The sequence below is a fragment of the Dermacentor albipictus genome, chromosome 1 (assembly GCF_038994185.2).
Source record: "Dermacentor albipictus isolate Rhodes 1998 colony chromosome 1, USDA_Dalb.pri_finalv2, whole genome shotgun sequence".
NCBI lineage: Eukaryota > Metazoa > Arthropoda > Arachnida > Ixodida > Ixodidae > Dermacentor > Dermacentor albipictus.
The window spans coordinates 116,901,378-116,922,079 of NC_091821.1; the positions used below are offsets into that span (position 1 = coordinate 116,901,378).

At 42.9% G+C, this 20,702-nt stretch overlaps 1 protein-coding gene across 2 annotated transcripts in view; it reads left to right on the forward strand.

The window, feature by feature from the left end:
* Window positions 1-20,702, forward strand: part of LOC135907861 (E3 ubiquitin-protein ligase UHRF1-like) — an 84,508-nt gene that overhangs the window by 26,747 nt on the left and 37,059 nt on the right. Inside the window, exons 8-10 of one of the 2 annotated variants that reach the window (XM_065439615.2) lie at window positions 4,475-4,706; window positions 15,403-15,507; window positions 16,056-16,148. In XM_065439615.2, the coding sequence (XP_065295687.1) occupies window positions 4,475-4,706; window positions 15,403-15,507; window positions 16,056-16,148 (430 nt within the window). The remainder of the gene's footprint in view (window positions 1-4,474; window positions 4,707-15,402; window positions 15,508-16,055; window positions 16,149-20,702) is intronic. The other variant, XM_065439616.2, reaches the window with a different exon arrangement.

Sequence of the window (20,702 nt, forward strand, 5' to 3'; positions counted from 1 at the left end):
CCTATCAGTGCCGTGTTTTTCATCGAAAGAATTCGCTGCTGTCTGCAATGGCACCGACTCTGCCTCTGTAATCCTCGTGATTGGATTCTAAGCTTAGAAAGCACAGCGGGTTGCATAATGCCGGTTCCCGAAAGGCAGCTTCGCCTCATTACAGCAATGTTAACGTGGTGAAGCATGCGTGAAATCTTACGGTGAATCTTAGGTGTCTGAAGGGGCAATTGTCACAGGACACAGTACATATTCCTTGATTAAACAAGCGTTCACCCGCCGTCTCCTGTCACAGTACGAGCACCGATATGTATCATAAGTGTACTGGTAGTCCTTCAGTGCTTTTTCGGACGTGCCTGTGGTGGTTTGAGCCCTTAAGGGCAGTAAAAAACATGCATTCATTTTTTCGGACGTTTTCGCGGCCCCTTGGGAGTGTGAAAAATGGGACGTTGACTGTACAACTGACCAAGAGGATGCTTCAGATGGTCCGTGGGGCGAACACGCGGCGGAACAAGGATGAGAACAGAAAGAGAGGCATAAAGAAGAGATTCCTCAACCTACACCAAACCGTCGCGTTGAGGAATGATCGGGAAATGAACTGTGCCGCTTCTTCTTTGAAGGAGCTTGAGCTCAAAAAAGCAAAGTGTTGGCTGATGCCGAGATGCAGGTGACCCTCATCCAAAGCAAAATAAACTCTTTAAAGCAGTGAAATGCAACACTCAAGGCATTGTGTGTAGGCTGAGCGTACGTCGGGACAGTTGAGGTTGACTTTCCAGCTGCTGCTTGCTATCAGTGGATAGAAATAGCCCATTTTTGAAAATTTTGGCTCTGCATGCATCTTGTTTTATTCGTATTTGAGAATGTTCGACTTGATTTGCAATGGGCTTTACCATCTTTTTAAAGATATTTTATTCACTGTCTATTATACTGTCCTCCCTTTAGTTTTCTTTTTTGAATAAGATAAGCACTACTCCTTACTATTCAAACTGGATTAAGTCGTTTTTTTATTTTTTGACATGCTTTCTAGAGAGTGACAGCATTGGGTGACATGGTGTCAGCTCGTCCTGACACAAAACAAAGTTCTGTGTCACTCAGGGAAAACCTGGAAAACTCTGGGAACTTGAAAATGTCAACTTGGTAGACACCCTAGAATACAGTTGAGCTTAGTTATAAGGATATCACTGTGCATTTATACTGTGCGATTGCTTGAAGAGGAAGCAAAGCATGAAAGTTTATGTTGAAAAGGTATTGATAATGGAGATGTTATTATTCAGTGCAGACTGATAATTGAGGTTTTAATAAAGGCCATTCAGGGAAGACAAATAATAATAATAATAATAATAATAATAATAATAATAAATTATTGCTAAAACTAAAGTATCAGTTATAACATACAGGATGCTTAAGCCACGTAGGGCTTCAAGGGCCGTGTCTGGCAGGCACCCAATAAGTAATGTTAATGCTTGTTAATGCATTGCAAGAGAAAAAAAAATGCATACATATATATTGTAGGACATTCTTGTATCCATCATTTACAGGTATTTTTATAGTATTTCAGTGCGTACAATAAGAAAAAAAAAGCATACAGCTTGCATCTATGAGAGATGGCTATGGAGTACAGAAACAATGCTCAGAAAGATTTCAATAAACCCAGTTTTAGTCACCAACCTGCCAGTTTGTTAGCAATAACACAGCATAAGGGCAATGTAGGCAACATTTTACTGATGTTTAGAAGTACTCATCGCTGAGGCTTCTAGTGAAGATCCACGGCTTCAAGGATGACATGCAAGTGTCTGCAGTTGAAAGCACTCATAGTTGGGGGCAGTGACTCCAATTTTCGTCATTAAACAGTTAAATGTAGTGAAGGTAAGTTGTAGAAGTAATATTCACCACTGCCCGACAGCCATAAAGGATGAAAATGATAAAAATGCAGTGAAGCTTCAAACTGCTATTCCATGACTGGGCAAGTTATGTAAGCTTTGTTATCATCTTTGTGCCCAGAAGATTGTGCCTTAGTGTGGCCCATGCTGGCAAAGCAAGCAAAGAATGTAGCATAAGAACAGGTGCACGGATTTATCCTGTGCATGTGAGTTCTGCTTGTGAGTGTTACAACAGCGTTCTGGGTCTACATATTGCCTGCTGTGCCATTGCCTGCTGTGCATAGTGTCATTACCTGCTGGCAAACTCTGATGGTCACAGTGTGGCGTTTGTAATATAAGAGTTCTTTATAACTGGGGTTTGTTATTAGCGTACTCAACCTTATATGGCAGGCCTGCAGTAATCTTTGTAATGCTGATATCAGCCTGAGCAAGAAGTGTGTCAAAGCACATCTGGTGCCTTATTCACTCTGCTTTTGGTAATTTTCACATAGGGAATTACTAGAGGGAACTCTGGGACTGGTGTCTATGGGAGCTGCGAGTATGGCAGTTCAGCCAGCATGAAAATGGTGGTTAGTATAAGTGGATTTGTCTAAACTTCTTTCTTCTGGCTTCAAATGGCGTTGTGACTTTGCATATTGATCATTTTGAACAAAATATTTCATTACAAATGCAGCAGTTTGCGATGATTGTGCACTTATTGTCTTCTGTGTTTAGAAAAATAGGATTACTTCAAAATATAGGCCAATAAAGGCACATAAAGCATAGTCAATAAAACCACAAGAATGTCTGAAGCCACTAGCACAATCAGACATACCCACGTACAGTCGACTTCTATCAATTCGATCCTGACGGGACCAAGAAAACTGATTGCATTATCTGACGAGTCATACTAAACAAGATGCAAAGAAAAGAAAAAAACTTCAGAACACATTGCCGATTCATTTGGAAATATTTGTCCCATTCTAACACACTCCCGAATCAAACGCACGCCTGCTTTTTATGTGTCCAAAGTAGGAAACTAACATAGAGATAACTTTAAAGCTCCTGAACAAAGTAGAAATCTGTTATGCACACAAGTTCTTGGCAAGAAAAATGGGCAGGGGGTCTAATATGTATTGCGCAGTGGTGGCCGGTTTCCTAAAGTCAGCTTCGCCGCAATGCATCAGCTATGCAGCAAAGCATGGAAGTGCAGTGTTTGGCTCATTTTCATGGAGAAAAAAAAAAGTGTGAGTTAGGATCGGGTAAATACTGTAATCAGACACTGTGAGCTACCGTTATTGCTTGAACATCATCCTCATCCTAGGGCAGGCCAAAGTTAGGTGCTTTTGATGGGAGGTTGATGTGTGTTTAATGCAGTCACTGTCCCCTAAGCTCTGCCGAGACAGACACTGCCAGTGTAGGGGTCGCTATTTGGGTCACCATAGAAGTCAGGCACCCTCAGTTGAGATCGAATTAACGAAAAAACTGAATTAACTGGAATTGAATTCACGAAAGTCTACTGTACTAACCATCATTCCCATGGAAGCTGAATGACCTTAGTGCTAGAGTTCTCTTTAGTAATTTTGGTAGACAACTGTATGAATCCTCATACTCGGTTTCATGCAGGCAATGCTATGGTAGCTTCTCAAGTAGTGCAGTCATGGAACTATCACTTTGCGTGTTTTACAGTGCAGTTTTTGATCTGCCACGCTTTCTACAGACTACTTCGCATATTACAACTTGTTTACGTTAAGTTATGTGAAATTATGTACTAATTATTTCTGCAACGTTGTGCTCCCAGTATGTGGTGTACTACGTTTTGGTCATAAGCGCAATTTGTGCACTGTAGCCACTGCTCGCAGAAACCTGTCATTGTGCTCATTCAGCAGTAAGTATGTTCAGACCTGCAGCACCTTCATGTAATAATTGCATCATATTTTGTGATATAAAGGTATGAGACTTAATGTCGCATCAAATTACATGGCTTGCACCTGTTTTTCTTTAATATGTGATGAACTACTTTTTGGTTGTAGATGCAAGCAGTAAGCGAAGTCTCTTAGCCCTTGTATTATTGTCCACAATGCATGAAACAGAGTATAGTCACTGTCTTTTGACCACGAAAGTTGACTGAACGGTCACTGCTAATTCAGCTTTTCTCAATTCACAGCTCATGCTTAATTAACTATTCCTGGTCCTTATGCCAAAACCCCCCTCATGTATCATCATCATCATCATAATCATCATCACCATAATCATTAGCTCGTCTTTGATTCTGCTTATGTGTTCTTGAGTGTCCACGCAGACATGAATCGAATGCGTGCAGTGCAAAGGTTGTTGAGTTTCTGGGCAGCGTACAGCACTACAGTGAAATTCACTCACCGCTTCTGCGTGTACCCTCTCTCGAGTACAAGCATATCTGATGTGCAGAGGCTTCATTATATAACAACTGTGGTTCAACATTGCTTTGCTTAATAAAAAAAAATGATGCATAGTCTTTAGTGAAAACGTTCTCTAAAATGTAAATGAAGATTGCGTAAAAAATTATCTTCAGTAGAAGCATATTAAATTGATATTTGACTTTTATCTGTTGGCATTGCATGATGGTTAGAGTTGTGCATGTTTCCCAGGTTCTGCCCAGACTGCAAGCATGATCCAACAGAGGTTGTTCAGCCTGGGGAAGCTTTGAAGGAGTCTCGGCGCAAGTCCCGACTGCCCTCAATTGTTGGTGAAGGCAAACGCGACTGGGGCCGTGGCATGGCCTGTGTGGGACGTACGCGTGAATGCACTTTGGTGCCAGCCAACCACTTTGGGGCCCTTCCTAATGTGCCTGTTGGTTCTCTGTGGAAATTCAGGCTTCAGGTGAGTTGTGTAACCGGATCATGATTAGTGCAGCTAGGAGCTGCTTTTCTGCGTTTATTTTAAAGAAACACATTTTCTAATTTTCAGTGTAAGCCACACATTAGGCACCATTTCTGGCTTGATATACCGTATAGACTCGTATAAGGGCCGCGCCCACGTAAGGGCCACACCCCCAACTTTGCAGCCAAAAATTTGGGGAAAAGAATTTCCAGCGGAGAAGTGATTGCATTCGGTGCCCCGATGCCCCCTGTGTGCATCGGATTGGCCCTTAGACAGGCAGTCCCCTGCAAGAACCACATCTTTTCAAGATAGAGAAAAAAAAAGTGCAGTCCTTACACAAGTCTCTACGGTATGCTATTCTATGCTGGGATTTTCATGTGACTTTTGTGAAGCTTTAAAGAAAAATATAGCATGAGCAGATAGGATAGCATATTGTTCTCAGTTGTGTTCTCAGTTGTTCTCAGCAAGTAGAAGCTTCCTTCTGCCTGTAATATATTTCTACATATTTCTGCCATTTCTATATGCGGCTGCTGTTTTCATTTCTTCCTCTTCATCTTAGAATCCCTCACTCTATCCTCGGGTTCACGTTGAAACCTTCCTCAGTTTTATCATGATAAAGGAGGAGGGCTTAATGCACAAAAGCTGGTGATAAAAGCAGTAGTCAAACATGATGAGGAAGCCATATTATTTTTTGTAATGTGTCTGCGATGCTTGGTAAAAAAAGCTGCAGTATTTTAGACCCAGTTATCTTTTTCCACATTGTGAAATAATCTGTGAAATCCGAAATGAATGATATGACAGACTTGTATACTCGGATTGTTGCATTCTGAAGCACATTTTCAATTAATGAAAGTTGTGTATTGACTCCAAGGAGGAAAAATGGTGTAGCCAGAAGCAGATTGCTTCATTTTTCTCCACCTTATCCTACAGATAGCTTTATGGCACATTTGCATTCGGCAGCAGTTGCAAATGGATATCTGCTCACCGTGCAACAAAATTGGGCAGAAAGCTGGGTAGCAAGTACGATTGATTTTGGACTAATTTATGCCACCTAAAAATAATAAAAGAAAAGAAAAAGAAAGAAAGAAAAGAAAAAGCTTTCATTTTGCTGCAGCTGATCAGCATTCAAGCTTCATTTTTAATCAAACCTCAATATGACCAAGTCGATAAAATTGCACTTTACTTCGTTACTACTTGAAATTCAACCTTTTATGTAATGTCGCCAACCGTTTTTTATTTACATGGATGGGGCAATGAATAATGTCTGATAATCAGGCAGTCTGAAAAGACTAATTTTGATGAAAAATAAATCAATTTTGTTGAATTTGATTATTCAGACTCCCTAGGGATTGCGAAAATGTCCAAAAAATCGGGCAGTCTGAAAACATGAATGCATGCTTTTTACTGCCCTCAAGGACTCAAATCGTCAGTCGCGTTCGAAATAGCTCTGAGCTCTGAATGGCTGCCAGCGCAGTTATTAGGCGTATTGGTGCTTGTACTGTGGAAGAAGACAACGGGGGGGCATGCGTGTAATAATTAAGGAACACATAATATGTCCCATTACAACGGCATATTTACGCTCTTAGTATGTTTCACCGCAATACGCTGCACATGCTTGACCAGGTAACACCACTGTATTAACACCACTGTATTAACACCACTGTATTAACACCACTGTATTAATACCACCACTGAACACATAACACCGTGAAGCTGGCTTTTGGGAACTGGCATCAGGCAATGCTTCTTCTGTGCTTTGAAGCCATCTGCGAGGATGACATAGGCAGAGTTGGTGCCATTGTCGACAGTGGCAAATCCTTTCAATGAAAAACACTGCACGGAACAACAGGAGCTTTGTTAGCAAATGTCAGAGCGGCTAGGCCTAGCATTGCGGAGTGCATGCTAGCACAAAACGATCTCGTGACCACGTACCAAACACCATGTGGCCAAACAGAAATTGCTACGGATACCAGCGGATCGGCGTGCTAAAGTGCTGGTTTGAAGCTGCAAGATTATCAAAATGGTGGCAGTGGTGGCTTCGATTAATGCTGTTTGGAACCTGCGGTCACAGCAAAAGTCCAAAGAATTAGACGGTGAAGGGTGTCGGCGTGAAAAATTGCAGACGTCCTTATAAATTGGCTCTAAGGGTACATGATCGCTGCTGCAAAGGCGTCCAATTTATGAGGCATGTCTGAAAAATCGGGTGTCCGAAAAATTGTTCATTGACTGCATATCAAAAACTTGTTGCAGGAGCAGTGCACTCGATGAACACTTTTGTTTGCGGTGAATGTAATCGGTCAGCTCCAACCTTTTAATTGCTTTCACTGGGAATTTGTCCCCTTCTTCAGTGAGTGGAGGATAGTGTCTTCTGACTTCAAGGTCATGGAGAGGGAGCTCTGTGGTATCCCGAAACTAGCATCGACATCAGTTTTCTCACCGATTGAGATCACTTGCGAGATACTATAGCTTTGTCCTCAATTGAGAGGGTACTGCCTCCTCTACGACTCACACTTGTTACTTGCCACACAATGCAGGGAGAATTGGCAACAACGAAAACTCCAAATGGGTACTGATGTAAGGCGCGTGTGAAATATGGAAATACTATATTACCTACAGTTACTGGCTGGTTATTCGGAGATCGAGAATTCGGACATGCTTGATTATTGAGACAGCTTTGCGGCGCCGCCACTAGTCACATAGACTTAATGTGTTAGGATGATGGAAATTTTGGATGCCTTACAGCGTGTCGTGCGATAATTTGCGCTCCGACAGCACAGCTGTATGCTAATTTGGCTACCGAGTCGAGCAGAAATAGCAGTATTTTTGTTTTGCTATGTCGTTGGCCATTTTGCCAGTGCTTCCTCGAAACCAAAACTGGTGAAGCCTAGTCAAGCTAGTACTACCCGACCGCACCCTAACCACAGGACAAGCCAAGCCAGTAAGTCATAATGGCCAACATTACTAGAAATTCTAGTAACATAGATAAAGGCTGCATTTGTGATTTGTGCGATTTGACGTGCGAGTTCTGTTCACTCATATCATCCACCATTCATGACCAGCTCATGCATTTTATCCATTTAAAGTGGTAAAGAGTGCACAGAGGGTTGCTCTTTACCACTGACGAAGCGCGAAAAGCATGAGGAGGAATAGCATAAGACTAGGGGCATGCAAATATTCGAAAAGTTAGAATATTATTGAATAATACATTTTTAATATTCTTATTCGATTTAAAAATTGATATTCCAACATGTGTAAATATTTGGTTGGATCCGAATATTCGAATCAAATCGAATATAGTGCTTCAATGCCGGAGCAAACACGGTTCTTAGAATTTGTTTCTATAGAATCTGAGAATGCAGAGGTGAGCTTGTGCTGAATTTTGTGCTTCTAGCGAAATTTCGCCTGTAAAGCATACTTAGCCACTAAATGCCTTAGCTTTGCTGGAAGGCCAGCCTTTCAGTAGCAAGGGACACGGGTTTGCGGACAGCGAGCTTGCATTCGCTGTCCGCAGCCAAGAGCGCAGCTCTTAGGCACCCGTTCCTGCTGCGAGCGTCGGTGTTGTCCCTCATAACTGAGCGAGCGAACGAGCACAGCAAAAGATGAAAGTGAACGCAGAGCGCAGCGGGAGATAAAAGATGGTGATAGCGAAGAGAGCACGAGGAGGAAAGTGGAAGAGGAGGGTATGGCAAAAGCGTGAGAAGAAAAAAAAAAGTGTGGTGCTGCACAAGATGGGCTTTGCGGCAACGATGGCTATGAGACGGCGCAAGAGCAGCACGCGTCGTCTGTATGGAAACATAGCGCTTCACGAGCGGAGGTCTCTCTGCAGCGGCTGCTCTGAATTGCGCCCACACATCACCTACACGCGGTGCGGCCTCTCGTGATCTCCCAATTAGCGAGGCAGTTGCGCTACTTTGCTTCGTTTGCAGCATGCTGCATGAGACAGATTGTCCGCGCCAGCCAATATATTGCGAAATGGAAACATGTATAGAGCTGTGCTCAAATTTTATATTAGGGAGTATTGTAATTGTCGAATTTTTATTCTTTTTTGCAGGACCAGCCCCAATTGTGAGCTTATTGCTTGACAGCAAGTGTGTTGAGTGACAACTGGCATAGGGTCAAATGCCTCTGAGTTTACGAGCATATGATGTGGTATATTAAGGCACAGCCTGGTCAGGACAGCTAGTGGGAATTACTAAATTTTCCAAGTTAACATGTGAATGTTTTAGCATAACAGCTTACTAATCTAGTCTTTAACATTGACAATGCGATTGCAATGTTTCAGCATAACAAATTAACTCAACTTGCAATAAATGTATGTGCGTATCATTATTCGATATTTGATTCAATACTCTAAACTAAGTTTTCGTATTCGAAAATTTTGATATTCGCACACCCCTACATAAAAGGCATCGCTAGCAAATCGCAGCTATGGACTAGTTAGGCTAAAGGCAAGCATATGTGCGTGTTGACCAACTTGGGCCATATTCTCGGATGATCACTTTCGAAGTTACTTTTACTTTCTCAATTTTTCGTGCTGCTAGTCACGAGCAGCAGTGTTTCCACACTGTGATAAGATTGTCATTTCTTGTAGACTCTAATGCGTCTTGTGCTAGTCATGTGAAACTGAAGGTATCCTTGAAAGAAACGATCTGAGAATATGGCGTACCTTTCTTGGCCACTTGTGGAATAAATGTACTAATTTTGTGGGCAATACAGTATTTCAGACTTCCAGTTATTCGGATGTTTTGATAGTCCTCGTCAAGTCCAAATTATCAGTCGGCGTCTGTACCATACTGCATAGAATGCACTTGTATGTGATATGATGTGCTGATAGGTGTGCCCCCTAGTGCCTCTGCTCAACACCGCAGTCACCATGTGATGGCCTTCTGGATGCGGCCGATCTGGCGGCACATCTTGGAGGCCATGACCGGCTTGCCAGCGAACATGCTGTTCCGCTTTGGTGGCTGTTCTTTGCCTTGTGGTGTGTGATTTTAAAGGTGCATTCGCAAACAGCCGTATGTAAGTCAACCATTTGCCCACTGATGCCCGCAATTTATTATCTATGTCTTCGCGTGAGCAGTAAACTTTCGCTATATTGAAATCATGGATAGACACACTTGATTATTTTAGGTTAAAAATACATGGGGTTCTGTGGGTATGAACTTATGAAATGTTAAATACTTTGTTACTTCAAGAATTTTCTTATGTTGAAGCTCGTTATACTAATGTTTATTGGATGTAATCGCATAATGAATCCACTTTCTTTTTTCCACGAAACCAAGCTAAGTGTGTAGCATGTGAGGTAAACTTTATGGGAACTTTTACGAGAGCAAAAATTGAAATGTAAGACGGTAATGATTTTATAAATGCATTAGATAACTTACCTCTGGAGTAAATATACATGTCCACCATTTGCAAACTGTGACAGCTTCTTTATTGCACTTTGCATTGGAATCACCAGACCCGTTGTCCAGGTCTGGTGATTCCGATGCAAAGTCTGATTCTTCCACATCATGGCCCCACAACAGCTTGTCCTTGCTGCCATTCAGCGCATTTGCGATGCCAGTCTTTTTGAAGCTTTACACGATCAGGTCAGCTGGTAGACAGTGCCATGCATCCAAGATCCAGGAACTCACCAGCTCGATGGACAGCCACTTAACCTTATCAGTCGGCGTCGGGGCACATCCTTCCTGGGTCATCCAGAATGTGTACCAGTATCGCATGTTATCCTTAAATGGCTTGTTCACACACACATCCAGGGGCTGCAGCACTAAAGTGAGCCCACCTGAAATGATCCCAATCTCAGTTCACAGCTCCTGTATTGTGCAGCGTATGTTTCTTCCAACTGGCCACAAAAACTGTCAAGCACAAGGAGAGACAGGGCCAGGTTGCCATCCCCAGATTGTTGGAACCGAGTCAGTCTTAAAGCAGCAGACATTTAACCTTTTTCTTGGACTCTCATGTGTATGCCTGTTGGAAAGTTGGCCTTTGCTATAATCTTTCTCTTCAAGCTAAATGTATGGTGGCAGCTTCCGCTAGCATCACAGTGAAGCACTTCTTTTAGACACTGGTTGTTTGACAAGCATGCTGTATAAGCCTTTTTTCCTCGACCTCCTGCTCATTTGCATGTCCAAGTTTATCGGTGTCTGATTGGCGTTTTTGATTTGTGAGAAGATAAACTGTGCCCCGCCACAGGCGTATCACAAATCTGTGAAAAATGAGGATCTTCTCCTCGTAGCAAGGAGGCAGTTATTGGCAACGCAACGTGTGCCTTTTCAAACAGTCCATTGTGCTGCATGACCCATGTGGACATGATGCCATGCTTTCTTGCCATGGCTGTACGTGCGTCCTGATCATTTCATCCCAAATGGTGCAGCCTTCCTTCGCAGGTTCCTGACATATTCAAACTTTTTTCACACAAAAAACATTCCAATTTTTGGCCTGCAAAAGGTGCGACGTGTCCGATTTGTAACGAGGACCTTGTCTTGCTTCCGGAAATAGCGCATGCGGACTTTGTCAACACCGAAACACCTTCTCATGCTTCTTTCTTAGAAATGGATATAATGGACTTTTTTTAGTTTATAATTAAGATTTACTGATTGTTTGACCCCTTTTTGGCCAATATCTGGTTGCATGCAATGATGCTAGTAACATCTGATGCAACAGTTCAAAACTCCTGTGAGCTGTCGGCTGCCTAGCAAAGTGGCAAATCGGTTGCTCTGTCAAGTTGGTACCCACACCTGCACTCTACTGCTGCTGCTGTGCTACCCCTGCTGCTGTGCTACCCCGCTTTACCAACACCACGCACTTCTGTACTCTCTTGCACTCTGTGCATTATCAGTGTGCATTCGGATGAGCTGCTATTTGCATTTCGTCATAGCTTGTGAATGTTGTGCATAAACATAAACATTGCATGAGAGAACACGTTATGTTGCTTGACAATAAAGACATTTGTATGCATTGGATTTAGTTTGTAGCATTTTAGTGTTTGCTTCACTTAGCTTACATGTGCATTGAATTTGCATAGTAAACTTTTTATAATCATCAATTTTGTTTTCCATTCTTTTTGATCTTCGTTATTGGCTTAAACGAAGCTGCACCTCCATGGTCACTGGGATTGGCCACTCGCTCTGACAAATGATAAGAATAGAAAATGAAATGCACTATTACAAAATGCAGCCTCTGCACTACTTCATGTAATGCTTGTTGCTGCATGCAAGTGTAAAGGAATGCGTTTGTTGTTTTTCAGCAGCGTCTGCTCACAAACAGCAACGAGCATTCTATGAAAGCAGAGGCCTGCAGTATTTTGAGGGCATGCTCACAAAATACAGTGAAATCTCAATAATTCAAAATATATTAATTCGAATTGATGGATAATTCGAACTGCTCTGTTAGTCCCAGCAAGGTCCTATGTGTTTGTATAGGGGAAATCCCCCGCAAAATTGAACTCCAAGAACTTCGCAATGGTTATTTCGAACAAAATTATTTGCTTCCATGAACTGCTATCGTAAACTCAAACCAAAGGTGAAGGTTTGATGTGTCGCTAGCTTCCATAATGTTGCGTACCGTAAAAATGACAAGAAAAGGCGCACCGGGAGCAGAGGCTGAATCCAAGCAATTAGAGTGGTGTGCGCTGTCATCTTGATCTGGCTTAAAAGGAGCAGGCAGGGGAGGAGGGGTGAGGCTTCTTGCGGCACGTGAAGTCACATGCTGATGGAGAAAAGATACTGTATTTTCTCGCGTATAGCCCACACAAATAATTTCATACAACAGCACTCGTATAATTGTAAAAACAGTCTCCATTTGCAGATGCACGGCTCATCCATGTTGTGTCTACTGCGGCCCAGTTTACCACCTCTTAGGCTGCTGTTCAGCGCAGCTCATCATAATCTGAGTATTGCTTCGCTGGCACTGCATGCATGATTTGGCAACACTACCAAGCCGCAAATTGGCAACCTGGAAAGAGAATGGGCGACCAGAAAGAGGAGGGGAGAAGGGAGCTTCAATGCACGGGGATGAGATGAGGATAAGGTTCTTTAGGAGATTATGAAACTTTTGATGGTGAACTTTACCTTGAGGTGTGGCCAAAATTCTCATAAATTGGGCACTGTACTTATAGGCTCTCTCCTTAGTTCAAACTTTGTTTTATTCGAAGAAATTTCCGGTCACCTTGAAGTTCGAAGTAACAGGATTCTCCTTTACTGATAAGACCTCTGGTGCTGCTACTTCTGCTTGCATGACAATTGCATAGATGCATTAAAAAAAGCAGTCGTCTTGCTGATGAAGACGTGGCATAAAACTATCTTTAGCGGTCCTTCAGTGGTGTGCACTGGTCTCTTGCTTCGGCTTTGGCTTACCTGACAGTAATCACTGCAACCTCCCCTCTCCCAAGTGCTGGCAGGCAATGTTAGCTGCGAGTACTGTCAACGGTTATAACAAAGCAATTTCGGCTTCCTCTTTTCAACTTTGCTATAGGGAATTTTTACTGTATTCACTAGTACTGTGGTTAAGGTGAGAGGTAGTATGATTAGTGGGCTATTCACATTTTTGACTATCTGCTGAAACACTTACACTTGCTGTGTTGTGTGTGCATTTGTATGTGTGCATGTGCAAAAGTTTCTGTGCTTGTGTCTCTTCAAGTGCTAGTGTTCAGAAAAAAGCAACTGTTCAAGCTGTTTGAGCAGACAAAAAAAGAGTACAAAAAATGCCTTCATGTGTGATGGGTTGCGAGTGATGTCACATTGTATACTGTTGATGGGCATACAGTAGGATGTCGTTTATCTTAAGTCTAACTGCGAGAAGTACTTGAAGTAATTTTTTAAGCTGTTCAGAAAGCAGTAGTGTGTGAATATCCAGATTTCAAATGTGAATTTAGTATTATGTGTTAGGTATTCATATGGTAATTTAAAAACCCATGTCCACTAGCAGACAGTAAACTTTTTTCAGCTTTAGCTCTAGTGGCACTACTTACTCGAAATAATCGCTAATCATGCATTTCATATTCTACGATGTGTTGTGATGCGTTGAAGTGTGGATGTTGTGAGTGTCCCATCGGTGTATTTCCAGCAGTGCTAACAGCCCACAAAGTATTATTATTATTATTATTATTTGTTTCGAAAACATATACATTTAACAGGAAAGGGAAAGCGAGGAGCAGGCTGGCAACTGCCACTGGAAGAGGCACAATGCTGCCCGAGGTGACAGCAACACAGAAATGGAAGATAGGAGGGAGGGGAGGAAAGAGGAAAGAAAGAGCAACAGAACAAATCTAAAATAATAAAGTAGAACACACAATACAGATCATACACAGTAGGGCTGGTCACTGAAGGTCATGCAACTGCAGAATGGTAAATAGGAGAAATAGTATCGACGCTACAAACATGAACCTAAGTTAGGTAATTCGAGAAAAGTAAATAGAGTGCGATGAGCCTGATCACGTCGAGATGCACAACCACTGGGGTACAAACATTCGTCGAGTGTCGTACACCACAGGCCAAGGAGATGATAGTCCCTCGCTAGCCACGTACGCTGCGCACTGAAAGCGGGACACTCCAATATCACATGCTGAAGTGTCTTGCAGCAGCCGCAAGACGTACACGATGGACTGGCCACATGTCCTTGTCTGTGTAAACTTTCGCGCTCGTTACAAATTAAGTTGAGAGCTGTTGATACACAGTAACTGGCGCCATATGCAGCAGCCACTGGAGTAGAATCCCCCCCCCTTCCCCTCCCCTCGTGCCTTGCACGTGACGGAAAATGGCGTGCTTCTTCCCCACTTCCCTTGCACATGCGTGATTGAGCCGCCATCGTCGACTCATCCTCGCATGCTTTCACTTGCACATACAGCATACGGCGCATGTGGATGATATTATGGCCCTTGGTCCTTATGTGTTACCTCACGGCAATCGCAGCGGCGATGGCAGAAATGCACCTGCAGTGTCCATATGATTGACATCGCAATAAAACAAACAATTATGTGGGGTCCACATTTTTGGTTGCCATTATACTTGTGGAGCACACGGCAGTGCAGAATTAAAATAATCAAAGAAATCTGAAAAATTGGTCAGCTACAGTACCCTTAGTTGCTCAAGTTGACTTTAATGGTATTGCTAGACTTTCACTTGGTTGGTAAACAAGTATTGCTTGTAAGCACTCGCTTCACTTTTTGAAATTGAGGAAGTTTATAGAATTATGAGGTGACATTCTTCTGCTTATTGGTGTGTAATGGTGTAGTGAGCAGTCTGGGGGACAACAGGAAGGGCGGAGCAACAGGTGCAAAAGCCATGCCTGTAGAAGGTGCAGACTCTGGTGCTGTGGAAGCAGCAGCAGGAGAACAAACAAGTACTATCAACAGGGTTTTTCATTCTTTGTACCTCTACTGGTTACCCCTTGTCGCTAAATGTATCATGACAAGGGAATGAGCAGCAAATCAGCGAGCAAGGCACTGGTGACGTACATGTCACAAGTGCTACTTTATTACAACATACAAGTACATACAGCCGCATGTAGCGACAATAGCGACATCTGTTTGGAGCGGCCAACAGTGCGACTGCTGGCCATTCAATGTCAAAGGGATGATTATGATCATCTTCGAGATGTGTGGTCTGATTATGATTTCTTTGTGTTGTGAACAACAGTCCATTGTAAGTTACCGTTTGTCATTCAGAGAGAACTACTTATTGGTTTTTGCTTGCAGGTGTCAGAATCTGGCTGCCATCGGCCACCAGTTGGAGGAATACATGGAAGGGAGTCAGATGGGGCTTACTCTATTGTTCTTTCAGGAGGCTATGAGGACGACCAGGTAACTTCTTTTATTGCATTCTTCATTCTTCTGTATAGTCTTAGTGAAAGCCTTTGCAAAGTAAAACCTCAGAAATTCGGATTTCACGGTTTCTGAAAAAATGACCGAATCAACTGAATGTCAGATTATCAAATGTCTCAAGAAAACAACAAATGCTTATACATCAACATGCCTTTATTTGCTGAAGGAATCCAGAACCCTTGTTACTATTTGCAAAAATTCAGCGGGGAAGCTTCAGTTCTGGCCAGCTTGTAACTGATAAGTGTCCGCAGCGGTGAGGGCTTCACGACTTCCCTGGCAGTATGGGAGCAGTGCAAGATGCAAATCTTCATACAAAGTAGACGTGCTTTACACTCGCTTGCGCATCTCGATTATTTTATCGCCACTGAGCTGATCGTAAATGTCATTACTTTCATTAGTGCTTCAGGTTGTGAGGCATTACTGCGGCATTTACAGTCCCAAGCAACCACGGATATCCATTGAGCGAGATACGGATATCCGTCTCCGATATAATGGACATGTGATGGACGTCCGCAAATCTCCAACAGGCGTCCATCAGACTTCCAATGGATATCCAAAAACGAATTTGTACATCTATCGGACATCCGAAAAGGGATCCTGTGGCGGACATATTTTGGATGGTATGTGTGTCGTGTGCGCAGTTGAAACTCTATTGAACAAAGTGATGACCACGCTCGAATTATTTCGTTAAATTGGGAAGATTGTAAAACAAGATAGGAATTTTTCGGTCCTTCAAAATCTAAACTTGTAACGTAGCGACACGCAGGAGCTACCGGGTCATTGTATTTGCCACTAATATAGCCATCTGTTGCATAAACCATGAAATAGCGAAAGCAACCATCGCCGCCTTTACTAGACAGTTTTAGTTTAGCGTACACAACTATAGCATACGCTATACGCTATAAAATAGCGTACGCTAAGCAGCGCACGTTTTCTACAATTTTAGTTGGCCGACGATGTCTTCGGATCTCTGAGGCCGTATTCCGTCGTTGCGGCTATTTCGCGCCTGTAGTGATAGGTGGCGCTGACATCTTGAACGTTTCTTTCGTTAGGCTTCGACTCGTTCGAAACGAGAAGCGATCTCGAAAACACCACGAAGTGATCCATAATACTCTGTTTTCGAAGCGGCCTGAGACTAAGCGAAAGCCGTTTACACAGTCATTTGCTACGAACGAAGTGCATTTTACGAAAGCAACGCCAAATTCAATTCGAAGCGGGCAGCCGGGATCGCCGCCATGTTTCCCGCAAACTCCGCAAACCCCGCAAAAACGCTAACGCTAACTCGTTTGCGTTGCGTACGCCCGCATACCCGCTATTTCGTTTAGCGTTCAGCGCATGCGCAGTGACGACCCGCTATTTTTTAGTGTACGCAATGGAATACCGTACGCTATACTAAAACTGTCTACTGAGGTGGTGTCGAGTCCGCTGTTCCATGCATGGACGCGGCATGCAGCCTTGTCAAAATAATGCTAAGGCCGTGACCAGGGCACCTAGATGTTTTAACGTGATAGCTTTTAGGGCACACGCTTGAAGAAAAACCCATCTGTGTCAATATTAGAAAGAAGTTACCGCTTTTTTACTAATTTATTTCAGGAAAAACTTTGTTAAATTGAGTTTGGCAAAGTTAGTTTCGCTAATTTGGTTTGGTTTGATGACAACATTAAACCCTATAGATACCTGCCGGGGAATGGAAATTTCTTCATTAGATGGTGAACTTCATAAAATCTGGCTTCGTTAGATCAAGTTTTAACTGAATATGTATATATATATTTGTGTGTGTGTGTGTGTATGTGTGTGTACGCGTGCGTGTGCTTCCACACACGTACACCCAACCACTGTTATTTAACAACCGGTCGGGTGCTGCAGTGCATTTCACTGTCATTGCTCTGCTGCAAAGCAAAAAAAAAGGTGGTGGGCGGAGGGGCCCACACCAGTTTCAAAATACAGTAAATCTTTTACTGCCACCTTATGCTGTAGAGTTCACAAAGCACACATGAATACTGTTTATAGCAACAAATATAAGTGCTGATAAAAAAAAGAAAGACTTTGCAGATCTAGATATGATGACTGAAGTTAGAACAGTATGAAGACAAAAAACAAAGATAGAAACTCCTTTCAGCTTGTTAAACAGAGTCCAACAACTGTGGGAAAGACAATACAACTAAACGAGGTCTCATGTAATTATTATACTTTACTTTTTCGTACCGCCAAACCTTACGAAGATTCATTATAGGCACATGCTTTACAGTAAAGAAAAAAAGCTTAGAAGCTAGAATAAATGCTTGGCAGAAACGACAAAAAGACCGCACAGTGCGTAGTGGAAGTGTAAGCATCAAGGCTTAGCTAATAGAGCAAGGTATGAGAACGGGCTAGACAAAGGACGGCAAAAAAGGTGGGAGAAAGACAAACACTGTCTTCATCCTAACTTTGTCGTCCTTTGTCTTGTTTGGCACTGATTAAACAAGGTTACTTAATACAGACATAAATAAGTGCACACAGAATATTGTGAGGTATCATTCAAACTTAATTATGTACATTATGTCAGAAATAGAATGCATTTTCAAAGATATGAAAAACATAAAATGCGACGCACCTGCAAACTCATTGGGATGGAATGCTTTAACACAGACAGCACTGCCATTGCTGCTAGTTCGAGGAATTTATATATTGTTTAACAATAGTTACAACTGAAATTTATTATTTGCATACAAGGAGCAATTTCGGCCACGGCGGCCGCATTTCGATGGGGGCGAAATGCGAAAACACCCGTGTGCTTAGATTTAGGTGCACGTTAAAGAACCCCAGGTGGTCGAAATTTCCGAAGTCCTCCACTACGGCGTGCCTCATAATCAGGAAGTGGTTTTGGCACGTAAAACCCCACAATTTAATTTTTAATTTTAAGGAGCAATTTTTTTTTTTTTCACTTGGAAGCTTAGTAAGAAAGAAATAAAGTGCATGAAACTTGAAACTGCTAATGTTTACAGCTTTGGCTACAAGAATGATATATTGGGACAGCCATTATGCATATCCATAAATAATATACGGAAATTTCCACCACAGATGGATTTAATAGCAGTATAACCAGTACAGTGAAACCTTGTTAAACCGTAGTTGGCTGGAGCTCGGAAAAGGTACATACTAAACGGTAGTACTGTTTAGCCGAAATAGCATGAGATCGACCACTTACCTGTCAAAAACGGAACTCGGAGAGAGTGCAATGAAAGGAGAAAAAAAACATGCAGTATTTATTCACTTCGCGCGACAAAAGTGTTATTTTTGTTTGATGCCGCGGCGGCCTAGCAGCGTGACAGCGGCCTCAAACTTACTGAAGCTGCGAGCCAGCTTTTCAGCCAGCCCCCTCTTCGGCAAACAGTCACATGGCAGATTCCTTGTTGGCGTTACGTATTCTCCGTGCACACGTGTGGTAGCGCTGCAGAAGTCGCGGGGCGCCTTTTTATTGCGGGGTGTGGTTCTCGTCGCGATGATTGCATTCATGAGGCTGACGTTGCGCGCAGCTTTTGCCACTGTCGGGCCTGTATCGCCCGTGCTGTCGCTTTCCGTGTCGTCCTCATCACTGTCACTAGCCGACACTTCGGCAACAACAGAGGCAACGATGGCGAAAAGTCGAACCTCGTAGTCGACATCCCTTCGCAGTCGCAGCAGCGCTGCCGCGCAACTTCTTCGCATTCCAAATGCCACACACTGTAAACAGCAGATCCCTGTCGCATGCCAGTGCCAACTTCTTCATGTCACGTTCGATAGCATGAATGATGTCTAATTTTTCTTCTATGCTGAGCATCCGGCGCCTTTTTTTATTCGAGCTTCGGCATGACGCGAGTCCTTGCATGCGTGACGCCACAATGCTCTCTGGCACGCCGCCGAAATGTTGTTGATGTTGATGTGGCCTCATGCGCGAACGCACAGGGCGCTTGGAGGCCGTTCCGATCTCTGAGGCTTGTTGTTCTTCCGGGCCACCTGATGGAGACGACGCACCGCCGTGTTTGTGCGACAAAAAGTTGAAACACTACTTGTTAACCGATATGTACGCAATAAGCTGTTATGGTTTATGCGGATACAAAACACATTATGTCCAACGGCCGCTGAGTCGAGGATTTGACTTTACCACTTTTAAAACGAAACTACCGTTTAAGCGGGTACAGTTTAACGAGGTTTTAATGTACTTGCACTTAGCAACCGTAGAGCAGTGAATGATTGTTACCAACAAAATACATTCAATTTAATTGTATAAGAGTAATACCTGCTTCGCTTGTGAGTGGCTGCAGAATTTTGCTTCTGAGCCCGAGGTCGGGGTTCGTGTCGTGCCGCAATCATTGGCATTAACTTCCGATGCTGCCTCTATACAGCGGCAAACATCACAAGGCACACAAACGTTCGCATGGGTAGGATGACAACACATGTTAATGCACGTGTGCCGCGTACATTCACCACTGCACCATACTGAACTTGATTTTTGTGGCCATTGACTGGTCAGCTGCCGGCGCGAGATCTGAAGTCCTCATATATAGCCTTTGTTTGTAGTGACGCTTTCTTTCGCATGTACGCCTTTTCCTTCACTTTAGGGCTTGAATGCGCCTGGGAACAAAACACATTTCAATACTCCAATGCCTCAAATTGAGGTAGATGTAGCTGTCATACCTGAATAGCTGAGCAGGTGACTTCAGGCAGGCTGTCAAGATGACAAACGAACCAACACTGCATCGGCGCTTTGCCACCATTAAAACAATGAAACGATGGCTGCAACTTGGATTGGATTAGATCACTGCTGGACACTGTCGAACAGCATGCTTTGCCAAGGCTTTTTGATATGTCAACGCAAATTTAAAATATTTTGTTGAAACATTCTTTTATTATAAAATTAGTCAGTGAAATAACTACTCGTTTTGGGAATGGTTGGTATCCAAAAACCAAACGTCTAGCTATCATGTGTTTCCAGCTCCCAAAATCACTTCAACAGGATTCATATAGCAAAATTGTAGCAAAAGCATAGCCTTAGAGATTGTCTACTACTTCATGGCCTCTATGATGTTTATTTTGCTTCTGTAATCAATCGTGCAGCCTGGGAAACCATAGCCTTTGAGATCTGTTATGCTGAGATATAAATACATGAAATATATGAAATGCATGAAAATATAAAACGAATTACGAACCTTTAG